General features: G+C 40.3%; 1 protein-coding gene across 3 annotated transcripts in view; it reads left to right on the plus strand.

The window, feature by feature from the left end:
• STOX2 (storkhead box 2) overlaps positions 1 to 18,802 on the plus strand; it is a 120,684-nt gene that overhangs the window by 75,806 nt on the left and 26,076 nt on the right. Inside the window, exons 2-4 of one of the 3 annotated variants that reach the window (XM_019521892.1) lie at positions 9,886 to 9,957; positions 10,268 to 10,401; positions 16,226 to 16,378. In XM_019521892.1, coding sequence (XP_019377437.1) covers positions 16,246 to 16,378 — 133 coding nt within the window. In that variant the 5' untranslated portion in view covers positions 9,886 to 9,957; positions 10,268 to 10,401; positions 16,226 to 16,245. The remainder of the gene's footprint in view (positions 1 to 9,885; positions 9,958 to 10,267; positions 10,402 to 16,225; positions 16,379 to 18,802) is intronic. The other 2 variants (XM_019521893.1, XM_019521891.1) reach the window with 2 other exon arrangements.

Genomic DNA, 18,802 nt, shown 5'->3' on the forward strand with positions numbered 1-18,802 from the left:
TCATCCTGCTTGCTCCCCATGCTCCTAACATTAGTGTATAGGCACTTGAGCCCTGTGACTGGTGCCTTTGTCGCCCCCCAGCTCTGGTGCCCAATGGGCCTCTTATTGCTTACCTGCTTATTGCTCACCTGTGCTCTACTGCTGGACATCCCATGGAATGCAGGTTCCTGATGATCTTCTTCTGCTTCCCTGTCCCCCATCTGAGCTAGTTTAAATCCAGATGTAGGAGATCAGCCAACCTGTTGGAGAAGACTTTTACCTTTCGCTGAGAGGTGAAGTCCATCGCGCCCCAGCAAGTCCCTTTATTTATGTTATTTGTCACTTTTATACCACTTAATGCTATGTTACTCATTTTTTTTTAAGGAACTCTTTTGGCCCAAATAAGCTGTTCCACACTGCCATTTGATTGTATAACATTTTTTCCTTGCATCTTGCTGCCTTTTTATTTCACTGGTATATTGTGGGTTCTAAATACATTCTCTTGAAGCAACTTCCAAGTTAATCCTGGCTGCTGAACAGGTAAGGCCACTTGCACCTCACTGTAAAGACTAGGTGTAATCCCAGTGCCCTTCATATAAAGATTAGTACTCTCAGCAGTTCTGGCCTCCCAAGAAGGATGTTCAGGGGCAAGAGAAACAAACTGGATTCTTCAACAAGCTTGTGTGTTAGTGTTTTGCAGAGCTGCTGGCAGGATGTGAGGTGTGGTGCCTCCTGGAGCTCTCTGGGGTTGATCCGGCAGTGGTTCTACAATCCCAAAGGCAGGAGGCATGCCTTAAAGGAACAATTAAGTCAAGTTGGTTAATGATTTGTTGTGAGACTTTCGTGTGAGCAGAATAGGAAAACCTTGTATAGAATCATAGAAGTAGGGTCGGAAGGGACCTTGCAGATCTTCAAGTCTGACCCCCTGCCTGGGCAGGAGAAAAACTGGGCTCAAATGACTCCAGCCAGGTAGGCATCAAGTCTCTTCTTAAAGACCCCCAGGGTAGGAGCCAGCACCACTTCCCTTGGAAGTTGGTTCCAGATCCTAGCTGCCCTAACTGAAGTAGTTCTTACGGATGTCTAATCTAAACCTCTCCAACAACTTGTGGCTGTTATTCCTTGTTATGCCAGGGGGTGCTAGGGGAAACAAGGTCTCTCCCAAACCCTTCTGGTCCCCCCCTAGTGAGTTTATAGATGGTCACCATGTGCCCCCTCAGCCTTCTCTTGTGAAGGCTGAACAGGTTCAGGTCCCGCAGTCTCTCATTGTAGGGTCTGCACTGTTGTCCCCGGATCATGCGAGTGGCCCTCCTGTGGACCCTCCCAATGTTGTCCACATCCCTCCTGAAGTGCAGCGCACAGAACTGGATGCAGTACTACAGGTGTGGCCTGACCAGTGTCGCATAGAGGGGGAGGATCGCCTCCTTGTCCCTGCTAGAGATGCACCTGTGGATGCACGACAAGGTGCTGTTAGCCCTGCCAACTGTGACCTCGCATTGTCGGCCCATGTTCATCTTGGAGTCAGTAATGACTCCAAGATCCCTTTCTGCCTCCGTGCTCTCGAGAAGGGAGTTTCCCATCTTATAAGTGTGCTGCTGGTTACTACTGCCCAAGTGCAGCACCCTGCACTTGTCAGTGTTGAAACGCATCAATACCGAAAGACAATGTTGCAAGATAGGGCACCAGCTCCCCTTCGTTGCTTTCTTAGTATAAAAATGTTCCGTTTGTTCCATGTATCTTCTCAGCATTCTGACTTCCCTTCGTTCTCACTGATATAGGGGCCATTAATACAGCACCCCATGAGTTTTTTACTACTATGAGTTGGACTTGGTGTAATGGGCCCATGTACACAGAAGTTTTCTCACAGCCTAAGGAATCGTTGGTGTGGTATTACTTGCACACTGGTAAAACTAATGTATTTTCTTTGTCCAACTCAAAAGCAGACCTTACTGTTCATTATTGATCTTTTTCATGAGAAGTGCTGTGTTGGCAGTCTTCTCATTGCAAAGCACCCTAATATACCTATTTTTCATTTTGCTTAAGGTTTTCATATTCATATGTATTTTTATTTTTATTTTATTTTATTTTTATTTATTTTGTGCTATTTTTATGTATTTGCATTTGCTGCATGATCATTATTGGATCACTTCTTTTTGTTCCTGTCTCTCTTTCCTCATTCACATCTATTAATGGATGTCTTTTATACTTTTATACTTGAATCCTTAGCAGATTTTCTTGAAGCTTAATGTTCCTTCACATTTGCTGGTGTTCTCTCAGATAGGAGTCCAGTTATTGGCAAACAACCCATTTTTATTACCAAGTCTCTGGCTCAGTTTTATGTTGTATCATATTCAGTGTCTAATAAATTTAAACGCCTTCTTGGCATTGCGTTGCTATTTTCAGTTGTTCTAACCTGTAAAAATTCTTTGAAAGAGGGAAAAAGTAGCTGTCAGGAAAATGTTAGAAGTTAGATGTAAATTTACTTTCCAAAATCCTGTTGGTTAAATTACGAGTAAACCTGGGCAGGAAGATAACAGCACCAGAAATGTTCTTCCCCCATGCTCATTTCCTGCCCATGGGCTAGCTGCAGTGGCATTCGGGGAGCACAGGGATTCTTCAGCTACTGCTTTGTAGAGAAAGTGTTGCTCTATGAAAGACTGTTGAGAGAAAAGGGCCTGTCAAACATGGTTAAAATGTTGAAAGCCAAAAATAGAAATAAGACCAGCTGTCAGTATTGGAAAGGGTTAATAGTGGCATAATATTGTGTACGTTTTTTGTTTAATAAGTATGTTAAACATCTGAAAGATGGAGTGAATAGTGAAGAAGCAACACTCACTGCCAACTCGCTGTTGTTTAGGTTAATAGATAAGGTGAGAGTGTTGTGATGAGCTCCAGGAGTATTTAACAAAGCTGAGTAACTGGGCAATGCAGTGGCAGATAAAACTCTTTGTAGGCCAGTACAGTATAGTGAATATTGTGGAGAATTTAGATTCCTATATGAACTGTTTAGTTTCTGAAGTAGTTGTAACCTCTTTGGAAAATATGAAAATGAAAGCATGGTAATGGTTGAAGTATGGCCATAGGCAGACATACATTTGAAGTGCTCCAAATTCCACTCCAACTTGGGTTGATTCAAATTCAGAGTACTTCAGTGCCCCCAACTGCTGCTCCCTCCTGCCCCTGTCTACCCACAAGCTCTTCAGAATGACTGTGGCACCAAGCAGTGGCAGCACTCTCCAGGTGCCATATGAGAATGTGTCAGTGCGCTGGCATGCTACTGTGTACTTTTGGCTGTCTTCGGGAACCTCTGGAAACCGACTGAGAGGCATGCAAGGAATCTTGCCCTCTACTCCCCTGGCTGGAGAGCAGGAATCCCTGCAGTCCTGTCAGCCTCTCAGATACCTGGAGGCAGGAGACTGCGGCCTGCAGAGGTATTGCTCTTCAGCTAGGGGACTGGAGAGGTTGGTTCCTTGCCTGCCTTTCCGTCTGTTTCTAGAGATTCCTGAGGACAGTTGAGCACACAGGATATTGTTCATTGGCTGTCCATCCTCCCATCCCCACAGAGTAATACAGAAGATGCCAGGCTGTGAAACTGATAGTCCGATCCAGATGTTAAATTGCATGTTCAGATGTCATGCTCCAATACAAAGAGATTTTCAAATTTGTAGAATTTAGCTTGAAAGGGTGAAGAGTAAGTGGGGGTTATATAGCTTTTATAATTTTGAGCAGAACAGTACCCAAAACCTTTCATTTATGATGTTTTAGGAAGTTATCTAGGAAAGTAGTTTTGGTAATGTTTATAAATATTGATTTGTTTATGTGTAGTTAAACTACTTAGGATAAAATGTAGAAGGCTACCAGTCTTTGAGGATCTGCGAGGAAGAAAACCCCATCATAATAGCATTTCCTTCTGTGATGCAGTACTGCACAATTGGCAGAGTATTTTTGATTTTCTGCATCTTCCTTTCAGATGACTTGGCTACCATCAGAGAGAGCCTCCCACACTGTGAACCGTTGACCTTTCTAGTACAGCATGCCCTGTGTTCACACACCATCCAATGAGTCAAACCACTGGCTACATTAGAGAAGGAATTTTAGTGTGTGGCAAAATGACGCACTTGAAAGTACAGCAGAGATGCTGAGTATGCTACATTAGGTGCTCCTTCATATAAGTTATCAGGGTGCCAAATATATTAGTGCTACAGTACCCTTCTCTATTCTTTCTTATATCAACTGTAGCAATAATGAAAACTATTCCTTCCCTCCAGGGAAAAATATGACCCAATAAACTCTTGACTGCTGAGTCTTTGGAGTGCCTAACCTTTTCTCTCTTAAAACCATTTTGGCACTATTTTAATTGATTCCATGCCTGGCCTTTTCATCAGTTCTCTCCCAGCCAGAAAAGACTGAGCTGTTAAAGGCTGTTGTGGTGCCATGGGACTTGTGTTTAGAGGATTAGTTTTTCACTGTGCTGCAGACTCTTGTTTTAAACTGAAGTTAGCCACTATTTATCTCTCTGTGTTTGAAAAATTGTAGCCATTGCAATACCCATTTTGTGGATGAAAATTCTTTCACAATTGCCATAGTAAACAGGAAAACGGAAAGTCGTGTTAGGACATGTGGTCCATATTTCTATTAACTCATGATTATTCCCTTCCTTTAGGAAAGGCCCATTTGCAGTACTTGTCTGTTAGCTGAAACCTCCCCAGCTGCACTGAAGCTGTGTTCTGGCTAATGAAACAGGAAATAGCCAAGATACTGCACAGTGCATCAGTAAATTAGACCATGCATTTTGGTTCAATGACTTTGTTTTATTTTGGTTTAAAAATATACAAAAGAGGTGATTTTGATTGTGCTGGATTAAAACTTCTGCTCCAGAAGATCCTGAGAAAATCCAATCTGGTGGTGTTAATAACATAATACCTAATAATAAGAAATTCTGCTACAAACTGAAGTTTCATCAGTTAGTTGGAGAAAATAGAAGAGGAGAAAGACCTGGGTGTTTTAGCTGATCGCAAAATTTGGTGTATGAAAAAGGTAGGGTATTTCTAGTACAGGTAGAGAAATAGTATCATTGTACATGGCACTGGGGAGACATCCCCTGGAATACTGTGTACAAATCTCTTCATCTCTATTTAAAAAAATGAATCCACACTAAAACAGGCATACGGAGTAGGGGGAGTTCCCTGTGGTTCATCGATAGAATGCAACACTGGAGACCTGGGTTTGGTTCCCAGACACTTATACAACTACTGTCATTAAGGCATGAAACATCTGGACTCGATCTGGCCTTTGGATTCTGTCTCAGTGGCCTAGAGGGGGGATGGAAGGTTTGCACAGCCTCCATTCCTCCATACTCCTGCCTAGGCATATGTACTGAAGGTCTGAATGACCTCTCACATACACATCATGATCCAGAAGGATCGATAGTTGCCATTTCTGTGTAGAGTAGGGTTACTGAGATGATCAAGTGAATGGGGAAACTGTTTTAGCAGATGAGACTAAACGAGTTCGGCTTTTTAAGGCCAAGGACTGGAAGAGCATATAATTGTTCTCTAAAAATACCTTGGGATAAACCTTAGGGAGACATAAAAGACATAGCTGAAACAAAAATAAATGGTAATAAACTAGTCATGAATAAATTTTGGCTGGAAACTAGATGTAGGTGTCTAATAATTAGTGGGGTGCAGTTGTAGAATGGCCTCTTGGCATGAGTTGTAGGGACTAAAATACTAATTTTTAAAATGGAGCTTGATCTGTTTAGACAAGATTTAGATGATGCAGTAGCCTGACATAGCAGGAGACTGGACTCAGTGGTCCAAGAGGTCCCTTCCAGTCCTATCTTTCTAGTAGCTATCACTGTATGTTGGATATCAACATTAGAAAAGGATTGCTGCTAGCAGGAAGAGAGCTGAGCACCAGGTGAGGGAACTCGGAGGCCAGGAACAAAGTGGCAATAAGGTAGTTTGTGTGAAAGACTGCATTCATGCTTGGGATCATGATACAGAAGTGATGAGAATTATGAGGATGAGGTGACCAGTGTCTGAAGTGGGACTGGGAATGCCTGGGATGGACTAAAAAAGAAGTTGCCAGCGGAACTGTCTCCAGCCACTTGTTCTGACTGTGGTGCTTATTTAAGCATGCAAAATGTAGGAATTCAGCAAAATTGATGGAAATCTGTTTTGAATTGTCCTGTCCCTAAAGGTAACAAGTCCAGCACTTCTTACTGAGGTATTTAATTTACCTTGTTTGCATATTTCTTTCTTCTCTGGGGCTAGAAGGATGAAGATAAAGCCATAGACTCATAAGGCCCTGGCCTGGAGGGCTCTAGAACATATTGTGTAGGTCAAGGTAAATTTCTAGCCAAAAGCTGTTCTGTTTAGATTCTGTTTTGGGAAGGGATGGATCATTTTTACACAAGAGGCAGGGTAGATTTGAACCTTATAGACAAAATTAGAGATGTATAGTATAAGCTTTCATGAGCCCAAGCTCCCTAGATCAGGCTCACAAAAGTTTATACAATCTCTGATTTTAGTTAGTTTATAAGGTTCAAATCTTCCTTAAAAACTCTGGTTTCTTATTTGGGATTGAGATTGGTCACATAGGAGCTAACCATAAAATATCTGCATTATAAAATTAGCAATTTACAGCTTCGTCAGTAGGAAATTTATTGAAATCTTATGCCTTGTCATATGCAGGGGGAGGATAAATGGTAACTGAGCAACTTGATGTAGGCTTGATATGTTTTGGGTGAACTTCCTTTTTTGGAGCTCTTACTACACAAACATGACTGGTGATGGCAGTCGTACCTTGTCCTTCAACTTCAGTCCTTCACTTATATTCTTTAGTGCTTCTACAGTGTTTGAGGTGTTTAAAAGGTATAGATGCACATACATTTGGAGTGGATTCAGAAGGGGAGTACTTGAAAGGAAGGGGCAGTAGCTGTTACCCTCCAACTGTTAGTGTGGACAACCTGGGAGAGATACAAATGTATGGATACTGTTCCAACTTTAACTCTGCTTCATCCAGGTTTAAAGTTAGAGTGGTATTGCTACTTTGTATTGTTCCTAGCTTGTCTGCACATAACAATTAGGAGGTAACAGCTTGCTGCCCTTTTGAAACTGCTCCAAGGAGGTGCATTTTACAGTTCTAATATATGGGTTACTTTGAATATTTCCTCAAAAGTACTATGTTTAAATAATTTCCTCCATGGTTGTATGTTTGTCCTCACTACTATATATTTCTTTGGCACTGTAAAAACAGTTGTTTTACACACAAATATAGTTAACTGCCTTATTCAAGAAATGTCACCATCTCATCTATAGGTGCATGTAATTGAGTTGGGCTTAAGCACTGATGCAGATTCAAGCAGTGCAGGTGTTTGGCGAAGAAGGGTGTCCAGTTCCTGGCTTTTGGTTTCTGGGTATGGAATTACTGTATTTATCTATAGAAATTGTAAAGCAATGGTGCATGCAGAACAAACTGCTTTGCTGTATTGCAGTGCTGATCTCTGGTCTAAAACAAAAGAAATCTGGAGGATAAAGCATTAATGATTTTGTTAGTTTCCTCTGCTGTAATTCTAACCTAAGCTCTCAGGAACCTTTTTTCCCTCCCAAAAATATAGAGTGCCTTCCCTAGAAGATAAGCTTGGGATGTAATGGACAAATGGCAAAGGCTTGTACAAGAGGATTCTGGGGGTGGGGAAGGACCCACATAATCCTGTCTGCCATGTTGGATTCATTTGAAACTTTGGAAGCTTTGAGTCAGATCCAGCAGTTGTTGGTTAGGCAAAACCCCCTTACAGGAGAGGGAAGTTTTCCTGGGGCTGGATTTTTGGGTGTTCCATTCATAGATTTATTTATTTTTAACTGATTTGAGTGTAAGTATAATCAAAGCGCATCTTTTTGAGCTGAGGCATTAGTTACGTTTTAATTAAAATAGAGTGCTGAGCAACCAACTGCACTAATTGGAACTGACCCCATTTGTGGTTTTGAAAATGTGGTTGATGGGTAACTGTACAATTCAGCTGTTTCATCTGCGCCTTCCTGCACTGATATGAGAAGTAGTGATGCATTGCTCCAGAAGTATGCAGGTATAACAGGTAAAGTATAACAGCTGATTCACCCTCTTCCAGGGGGCAGTTCTCCTTCCCCCTTAAAGCGGTTGAAAGTTACCTCTTGTCCTTGGCCAGAGATTGCCTTTTTAAAGTACTTTGTTAAAATACAGGGGAATTAAGAAAGGTTTTTTGTTTTTAAGATCTCACAAATAGCAAGAGATTTTCTGATCAAAAGGAGCAACGACTCTCTATAGGACTTTAACAGTAGGGCAAGAAATTGCAGTGCAGAAACAATGCATGGTGCTGTGTGCTGATTGGAGTACAGTGGTTCAGCATTTTGCTAAACTTGGCTCTGTGAAAGCATCACGTTACTAAGTGATCTTATTCCATGTTACAACGAAGGGCCTTGTCTACACTAGTAGAACAGTGTGCTTACCTTTGTTCTATAGTTGGCTACCTTGAAATAGTCCTTAATCTATTGGAACACCTGTAAACTCTTCTTGTAGATTCAGTTTAACCCTTTAAAGTCAGGGTAGTCCTTTGGCTTCCCCCAACATTGTGATTCAGTGGAACTGACTGTCTTTTAAGAAGATTATAATAGCTAGAGCATAGGTGAGACCTAAGAATATAATCCAAGAGTAATGATTTAGGGTCTTCTGGACCTGGTGAGTCTACCCACCACTCATAACAGTACCATGGGTGAACCGGGCAGCCACCCAGGGACTGGAAAATAGTAATTTTATTATCATCATCATCATCATCATTGTCATCATCTGGGGCCCAATACTAAAAGTTTGCAAGAGGCTGCCAGGAGTCTAGGTACGGTGCTGACTCTTAAACATTGGTTCCATGCAGAATAAACTCATTTCAAAATGCTTTCCCCTGCTTCCTGTGCATTGATTTCTTTGACAGGTCATAATTAGGGAAGAGAATTCTTGCAAATAAAATTAATATAAAATGTTTATTCCCTGGAAGCAACCATCTAAATTTGTTTTCAACACTGAATTGCCCACATTGCCCCTGATATATATGCCACTCTTGCCCCTTCTCTGTTTCTCTTGCATTAATTTAGCATGTACTCACTAAGCTCACACAGACCTTACAGTGAGAGTGAGATCTTGACACAGTGACCTCATTCTAAACGTTACCTTCTTTGTCAGAAGCAGCAGCAGCAGCAGCTCTGCTGGCTCTCGGCACTTGGAGCAGTCTGACATTTCCTGCCAGCTCATTGGCATGATTTCAGGGCTCGCTTTTTTTTTTTTTTTTTGTGAGCCAAATGGTGAATGGGATAAGACATGAGCTTATAAGGACTTATTTGCCTGTTCGAATTTTTGATAAGCAGCTGTTAGCAGCATAACTTTGATCCGGGGTGCACTAGAGACGTCTAGTATTATACACAGGTCTGTAGTTTTCTTTTGGAGTGAAAAATATGGGGGGGGATGGGGGGAAAAATCTGCCTTTAACCGTTAAAGTAAACACTGCTAAATACATAGGGGAAATAGAAAATAGACTGGGGGGGTGTTAAATCAGGAGAACGTGCTGCTTGTATTTTTTTTTACCTTTTCTAGGGGTGAAAGCTTTAACTCCTTTTTGCTAATGCATGCAAATAGCTCATTTGCCCACTTAATGAGGAAACTGGTTTGTTCATCTTGTACAGTGCGGCTGGGCACCATTCCAAAAGCAGAAACACTCAGTTGAAAAGACAAAGAAGCATGCACAGACATACGGAGAAACCTGGAACGTTGCATTGTAGATTTTCTGAGAGCGATGACTCATTTCAGTTCACAAAGGATTCTGGGCAGGGTAGTGAGAAGTCAGGTTGGCTGATCCATTCCTATGACTTCACTTTGCAGAGAACCAGGCAGAAGAGGAGTGACACTGCAGAATCCTGAGGCATTGCAGTGGAGAGTTGCTTTACTAAGACTGTGAGTGTCTTCAAAACAGGGGGTGGTAGTTCAATGTAATTCCAACTGTTCCATGAAAATAGGGCAAAGGAATAGATGTATGTTTTCAAAACACTTAAACAGGATTTATATTCACAAAGACATCTAGGTTCCCCCCTCCTCCCTTTAATTCTTAACTGTGTTTATTTCTTTTGTAACAAAAGATTTGGGTAGTAAAGAATTCCTTAAAGATTACATGTATAGGTATTGCATTATCATCTGTGATTTGGGATAGGAGACTGGCGTTCTGCATATTACTGCATAAAAGCACGCTTTATTTTTCTTCTTTCAGGTCCTGTGGCATTGATATCTGCTGCAGCCAGCCAGCTTCCATTGTGATGTAATACCTCAACATTCAGTTTTCTGACATCACAGCTATTTATGGACTATACTGGGGCATGGAAGCAGACCATAGGGTTTAAGTAAGTTTCCTTTTTTAACATATTGTGTGCTGAATATATAAAATTTAAATTCAACTTATGAAACTTTGAAAAACCTTACTTGCGGTCTCTTTTCTGAAAAGCGCACAATATATTAAAAATGGACTTAGCTGATCTTCTCTGGGACAATTATGTGCATTAGCTGGTTCTCTTAAAAGCTTTGTGATCTTAGCAGTACATTTTGGGACAGCACAGTAAAGCAGGGATCAGTTAGCCACAGGATATGAACAAAAATAAATACATTTAATTATTTAGATTGTAGTAAGTTGAATATGTTTATAACAGCCTGGCATTTACAGGTATTTCAGCACATATTGACAGGTTATTGATATTTAGTGCGCTGTATCTGCAGGTCATTTTTAACTAGCTCCAAAAGAGAGAGGGGTCAGCCTGTGTACTTGGAGCAGAGTTAGTCACTAACAATGTTCAAGAGCTATGCTAAACAATATTAAAGTATGAGGCAAATATTTGTCGGACTGCAGGTTAGCATTAAGACTTCTTTGTAGTTCTTGGAACAAAAATAATAGCAAAGGGCATATTAAATGGATGTATCCCTGCAGTACAAGTGAAGTTAGAAAATAGTAGTACATTCTGGCACAATATGGTGTGTGTTGGGCATGTAGAACTGTCCAGCTGGTAAGAAAATGTGTCATGCAAGATTCTTTACTTTTCAAGTATATATGGGCTATAACATCAATGGTTGTGAAAGTGATTAGAGGTATGGAGATATTTTGTCTTATTTTGTAACAAACAAATTTCTTACCAACTGTTAAGTTAAAAATCTGGTATAGCCTTCTTGTAAATGAGAATAAATCACTTCCATTTTTTTCCTTAAAGTATGTTTTTTAATCGGTATCAGTCCTGTCTTCATATATGCAAGAGTTCAGAATGCAGAGCATGCTGTATCCAATTTTGGCAGTAAATGAAGTTAGTTATGTGATCATAGAAAAATGATGATAAATCAATTTAAGAGGAAAACCTCGATCATGACCAAAAAGTATACTTAATTGGGGCTTGGCAAAGCTGCTTTTTTACTTTTTTTTAAAATTTATTTTATTGTTAGCCTGCAAAATGTGTTCCTGCATATATTAACACATCATTACGTAGCTAATGTTTACGAATCTGGCATTTTTAATGCAGTGGCAGACTGCATATTCTCCCAGTTCTCTCTGTTGTTTAATCTGATTGAGGGGTTGTGGCCTCAAATGGCATTTGCATATGGACTTGTATGTCTTTGTTTTGAATTGGCATTCTCAAATGGTTGTTTTTTTTGTGAGTGGGGCTATTCTGGAAATGATGTGATTCAGTTCACCCTGAGATATGGGGGCGGCAGTGCAGATGCTGTTAGATATCTTACTTCTTTTCCATGTGTACCTCTCATGAGTAATTTTGAAAGCATGCTCCTTCAAAAGGGGATTTTACATTAGTGTAAATGTGAGAAGGGAATATTTATATGACAAGCCTTTTTTATCAGTAATTTTGTGTCCCCTGCTATCTTTTGTTCGAAGAGGCTCTTTCTTCATTATCACTAACAACTTCTTCTGTTTGATCCCATAGTAAGTTATAATCATATACTACAGGTATCAGTCTGTTGGCATGGTAATTTAATTTACCATATTTTCTTGTCTATAGCACACCCCAGAATGTGATGCACACCCTGTTTTTGAAAGACAGCATAAAGAAAAAAGTTTTTGCCCTGTAGTACCCCAAGTAACGGAGTAGCAGTGGACAGGGAGCCAAGCCTGCGCCTGGTGCCAGCCTCACATGCTGGATGGGGCTTGTGGACCAAGCCTGTGTGTCAGCATGATCTGACATGCCATGTGTTGGGCTGCACACTGGGTCTGGCTGCGGAATGACCCTGCATGACAGCTTGATCAAGAGCCCAGATCCAGGCCTGTGTGCCAGTCTGATCCCACCTGCCATGCCTGTGGCTATGGTCTGACATTGTGTGCCAGCCTGATCCGGTGTTACACGACCAAAGTTGTGTCAGTCTGACCCATGTACTGGTTCGGGGCCACATGCTGACTCTGGATATGGCCCCATCCACAGGAGCAGGTCTGAGACCATCCACTGGGTCCTACCCTATGTGCTGTATTTGGGGCCAAGCACTAGGTCCAGCCACAGATGGATCCCACGTGCCAGCCTTGTCTAGTGCTGAGTCCAGAGTTGTGTACTGAGTCTGGCTGCAGAGTGATCCAGTGCTTGGAGCCATTTCATCCAGCCAGGAGTCTTCCCACAGATCTGGAAATTTGGTGGTAGGGAAAGGGTGACTCTCCCCCACTGCCAAATTTCTGGATCCATGGGGAGCTTTATTTCACACACACATGCACCCCAATTTTCCCCAACTGGTTTTGCAGGGGAAGGAGCATGTTTTATACAAGATAATACAGTATATATAATACAACAATCATTGTCGTATTTAGGTGTCATGAAATAATTGAAATGCCATCATTAGAAAATGTCTTATTAATTAAATTAAACGTTTCATGTTTGCTATTATCTGTACAAAACGATCGTATCACAGATAGTTAAAGGGATTTGAGTGGCAGGAAAAAGGAGAGGAATTGGTTATACTTAGGCTTCTTATATTTCACTGCACTGCAGGAATATAATTAGAGGGTCTTAGCCCCATGTGCAAGGAAATAAGTGTATAAATTCTAATAAAATGTGGCTGTGCTCTGAAAAGGGACTCTGTAAAAACATTGTATTCTTTCCATATTTTCTCTTTCAATGGCTGTATTGATTTGGCTCCATTTAGAAGTCAAAGATGATTTTTCTCACTGCCACCCCTGCAAACTGAGCCACTGTTTGACTTCTAGATCTGTTCTTTCCAACAGCATTATCAGTAATAAAGATCTTCCAGCAAGTATTTAGCTGACAGCAGTATTGCTGATACATGGGGCAGAATGCAGTCTAGCTTGTTCTCTGTCACTTTTGTACTGATGGGGTGTGTGTCTGTTTGTGTGCGTGTGTGTGCGCACGTGTGTTTGTGCAAGAAATTGAAAATGCATTTTTGTTTGGAAAGCAAGCAGTGTAACTGTGAATAAAATGAAGGATAGCATTGTCCAATGAAGAGCAAATGACAAGAGTACTTGGGACTTGCAGGAGAAGTCTATATCTTCTCTAGCCAGTAGCTTCGGTTTTGCCACACACTGGTTGCAGAAGAATGTGTAGCCCCTTTTCCAGCCTGTCCCAGGGGATGTTCTCCACCCTGGATAGCCTCCTGAGTGTGGTGCCAAGTGTACCCAGCACCACTGTACCAATGATCACAGATCTTTTAAGAGTGTGCAGCATGTATGGAGTGGTATCAACTGGGCAGGGCTTATGTCTCAGAAGTGGTCTCGTGTAGCAATCAATGTGATTCAATATTTGCCCTTGGGTATCGTATATACTAATTGTGCCTTAGCATCTCTTTTACAAAATGTTTGTCCATCTCTGAAAGGTGATTTGAGATCCATGGAAGAACAGCGCTGTTTAAGAGCCAAGTGTTTGTTAGCCTCAAGCACCAATAAGAGATTGATTCCATTAATTGCTTGTTATGTGCTTAGACAAGTGATTCTCAACCAGCATGCCATGGTACCCTGGGGTGCCTGGAGATCCTTCCAAGGATGCCGCAGTATGTCATACAATGTCATGCCCTGTTAGGTGTCCAAACATGATTCACAAGATAAATCTGACTTATTGCAATGTTTCTGAGTTCTTTGATACAGAAGAATTGTTTTTTGTTGGGGGTTTTTTGGTAGTAAAAAAAAGTGAAACTAACATCTGGCATTTTCCAAGAGGTACCTTGAGTCTAATAAGGGGTGCCATAAGTTTAAAACGGTTTAGAACCACTGGCGTAGGCATTTTCAGAGCGCTTGTGACATGCCATAAGAAAGTTTTAGGAAATTTAATTTTATCTCCTTTTTTTTAAACTCTTTGACTATATGGTTTCTTTCCACTAGAAGCAGTAATGGAGTTGAAACCATGGACTTCTAGCCACTGATGGCATTTAAACAAAACATACAGTCAACTAGTGAAAGCTGCTTTCTAAGCTCCACAGTTTTCCTTTTAATTTGGAACATAAACATTTGAAAGTCAAGTATAGTAATTTGATTTCAGAGAAAAGCTGCTTGAAACAAGCATAAGTCTGAGTTAATAGGAGCCATATGTTGGATCTTTTATGTAAGTGTTGTGGTCTTCAAAAATGTTTTAGGAAAAGAATATTTGATTTTTATTTATTTATTTATTTTTTAGAGCAGATCTTTCTTGAAGAGATTGTAGCAAACCTTCCTTTCAAAAATCTACAGAGTATTTACATATATAATTGATGTTAATATATTAAATTAAATTGTAAACACAAGATATTTTCTGTTGCTGTGCATCAAAGAAGTTGTTCACTTTAACTATAACCACAGAGTACTGGTAATTTCCCTGAGCCCAAGGGTATTTAAGATAAAACTTGGCAAATTACTACCTCCATAAGTAAGGGGCTCTCTTTAGCTGTCTGTCACTAGGTCTACTGTAAGTTTTACAGGTACACTGGCCCTTTTTTTTTCAGATGAGATTGCAAATTACCTACAATGGATGGCCTATTGGCACCTGTAAGTTTACCTATAGAATTAACTCTGGCAGTAGTGAAAATGAATGAGGATTGCTGTGTTTGATGAGCAAAGTCAAGCATTTCCCAAAGGAATTAGCATGCAGTGAATGATGATAGCCTTACAAAATAGAAGGGAATCTTTCCAATCCCAACAATATTTATCAGCCATTTCTAATAAATGTATTCAGGTTTTTAAAGCAAATAATTATGTCATTGCCAAATATATTGAATCAATATATACAGTATTATATACCGATGTATTACAACACTAATGTGTAAGTTATGTAACTGATAAAGAAAGTTGCATAATTGACTTGTGTGAAGTATAAGTACTAGGAAATCCATCTGAAAATGTTAACTGGTGCCTACTGGTTTGCTGATGACAAACTCATTTTGCAGATATGTCAATTTTGATTAAGTGTAAAACATTAGCACACACTTGTTCACAATTTTTCCATGCTTTTCCAGAGGGGTAATTTGAAAATCATGGTCTACAGGGTCTTATTTATATTATGCATATGTTACAAAATAGTTTCTCAAGTGAGATGTGAAGTAGAATTTTCTAAAATCCAGGTAAGCCTTGTTGCACATTAACTAATATGCAGTCAAAATTCACAATATTTTGAATTCAGTCTCTTCTGTCACAAGACTAATGAGTGAGACTTTTAAATATTGAATTAAATCCTGATGATCACTCAGGTTAAGCAACCCTTTGAAAAGAAAGAGTTCATCTTCCAGTTTTGTCATGTGGGGGAGAGTGTGTGCATGTACTAATTCTGATACTTTTCCGGTATGAAACCAACTATAAGGGAAACTCCTTCTCTTTCTGTATCAAAATATCATTTTTGCAGTTAGTTGAACACCACTTGCATCATTTGATATGTATGATGGTATAATTTGTATATGAACAGATTGTGCTTTAAGGAATTTTATATAATTACTGTTTTACATGTGCAAGCATTTCTGCAGTTATAGTTATGCATGCCATTTTGAGAGTCCATGTATTGGATCCTTCCAGAAATGCATGGTGTCAGTATTCTATGAAAATGTATCCCTCCCTTCCATTTTGCTAATAATTTTAATAAGTTGTTAAAAACCTTCTTTGGAAGGTTTGGCACAAATAGAACAAACTACATAGCACACACTTCTCATGGATATATTTCTCCATTCTTGTTTGGTGAGCAGTGTTTGTGACACATTTCATGGATTGTCATCTTTCTTTCTACAGGTGATGTATCACCTATCAGTATGTCTCCCATCAGTCAATCCCAGTTTATTCCACTTGGAGAAATCCTTTGCTTGGCCATCTCAGCAATGAACTCTGCACGAAAACAAGTCACACAAGAAGCACTAATGGAACATCTAACAACTTGCTTCCCAGGTAACTACTGTATCGCTCAGTTGTATGAACCTACATTTATAAAAAGCATGTCAAAAATTTTCTCCTAAAAGGGTGGTTTTAGTCTCCTTTGCTTCACTGTTGTAAATGGGATCTTCAGTCCATCTTGATCTTCTAAGCTACGGCTGTCCAGCTTTTGGAATGGCCAGGGGCTGTACCCACATGGGCTGCAGGTCCCCCAGACTGCACACTTTATAGCTCCTTCTTCTATGCCTGTGCAGATGCCCTGGGTACCCCCAAACAATGAACATCTTGTGCCCTATGAGCTGTACTGCCCTGTCCCCAAGGGCAGGGTCAGGAAGTAGAAGCTGGAGGAGGGGGTGGGCGTCCTGGAGGCCCTGGCAGCAGCTGGAGCAGTGTGGGGAGTGGCACCTGGGTGGAAGCCTGCAGGTGCCAAATCAACTCTTTGCAGGCTGTAAAGTGGACAGTCTTGTTTTAAGACCTTGAAGCCTGCATGTGCAAGCTTTAGTATGAGTCTTCCTTCCACAGGCAGTCATTTTCACTGACAGGGCCGCTCACATAGATAACTCTTACAGGGCCAATTTCTAATTGCTTGAAGAATTATATTGAAGTTGTATAATATTTGCTAATCCATATAATATTACATTGTATTTCTTTTTCTATATTTGATTTCAAAATATGCTTGTCTGTGATATTTCTCATGAAATAACCTTAAAATCCTGTCACATCAAACTGTAAAGCACTTAAGAATGCTTTCTCAGTTCATTGAGTATGCGAGCATAGAGTGCATAGGGTACATCACAGATCAGTGTAAGCTTTTTCCATGTGATAGATTCCATCTTCAGCTGGCTTAGAAAGAATGTTGTTTTCTTTCACGTAGGCCACAAATAGCTACCCCACTGCTCATGGCCAAAAAGCTCTTTATCTCCTTTTAGAGATGACACTATTTCCTTTGACCACACACGGGCAGCAATAGCTTTGGCTGTCTTGCCCTAAACTGCTGTCCTAATATATTTCAAATGCATTCTTCTGGCATCAAATTCATGAGAATTTCACACTAGCTTTTGCTGATGGTCATTTATCAGAATGCCAAATGGAAATGGATCTGATTAAAAGATACTGCTTGTCAAAAAAGCAGAAGCCATGTTAAGAATAACATGTATGGATTCATCGATTGCTTACCAACGCCAGCAAGGGTTAGTGAATGATGTAAAATGCATTCTATGTAAACATCTATAAACAGCTTGAGTTGCAAGGAACAGGTCTGGTGGTCAGAAAAGCCACATTCTAATCCCAGCTCTGCCATTCACTTCCTGCGCAACTTTGTCAGAATTGCTTAGCTCTTCTCTGCCTTTTGGTTTACACACTACTCGCCTCCCAGAAGAATTATAAAAATGACTTAGAATTCTGTTTTTAAAGGGTACATCTACCCAAGATGCTAGAAATGCAGTAGACTAATTGTACTGTGCATTAATGCGTCACAGCAAAAGTTGTGCTAATGCACAGTAGAACCAGTCTACTGTACATTAATGTCACGTAAAAATATGCACTAACATTATTATGCAGTAGCGCTGATTATGGTACATTTAGTACCTGCTATTACAGATACTAAATTTAATGTGCCACAGTTATGATGCATTAATGCATGTGTAGACGTGCCCAAAGAGTGCTATACATCTGCTGTTGCCTGGTGAGACGTCTGCTTGCTAGAAAACTGTATGTGCTCTTAGACTGTGGAATACAAGTTACAGGAGGTTGTGGAGCTCGATATGAGTAAGACTTCTTTGCAACTGTTGTTAGGTTTTTGGATCAGGAGCTGATTGAGTTAGCCATTCAGATAATTACATTGTTTGGATTTCATCCCTCCCATATATCCGGAGGAGGTGTTGTGTGTCTGTTTGTTTCTTAACTGGTGGAGGTTTTGTATGAGGTTTTTCCAGTGTTCTCTACGTATTGTAAAGTTAATGATCCATGAAGTAGCGGACAGGAGGTGAAAAGGTAGAAAGTTTACAATTTGGATAATTTAGTAAAAATCTTATTGCCTACTTGAAACTCTAGATTATTAGGGGCATCCCTTAAGTTTCTTATGAACATGGTTATAAGTTGAGCTTGTGTTTTGTGCTGTTCCTATTATAAAGAAATAGACATAAAAATAATTCAATAAGCTGGAATATTCTGTAGTCACAGTGTATAGTGCCTTGCCATCTCCATTTGTCCTCCAGCTGTGAATGTGTGTATTGCTCACTTCTGAGGTTAAGAAAAAGAATGTCTTGTGTTTCCTACCTCACCTCCCAAAAATTAAAATAATCCTTCTGCCCTTTGTTGTCCTAAAAGTATTCCTTGCAATTTTTCCCTCTGTCATGTTTCTACTCCTTTTTTGCCATCCTCCCCACCCTGCAAAGGACTTCCTTTCCCCCTCAGCCATAAAAAAAAAAAAAAAAAAAA

This window comes from Gavialis gangeticus, unplaced genomic scaffold (genome assembly GCF_001723915.1).
Source record: "Gavialis gangeticus isolate Ggan-Ray unplaced genomic scaffold, GavGan_comp1, whole genome shotgun sequence".
In the NCBI taxonomy this organism is placed as follows: domain Eukaryota; kingdom Metazoa; phylum Chordata; order Crocodylia; family Gavialidae; genus Gavialis; species Gavialis gangeticus.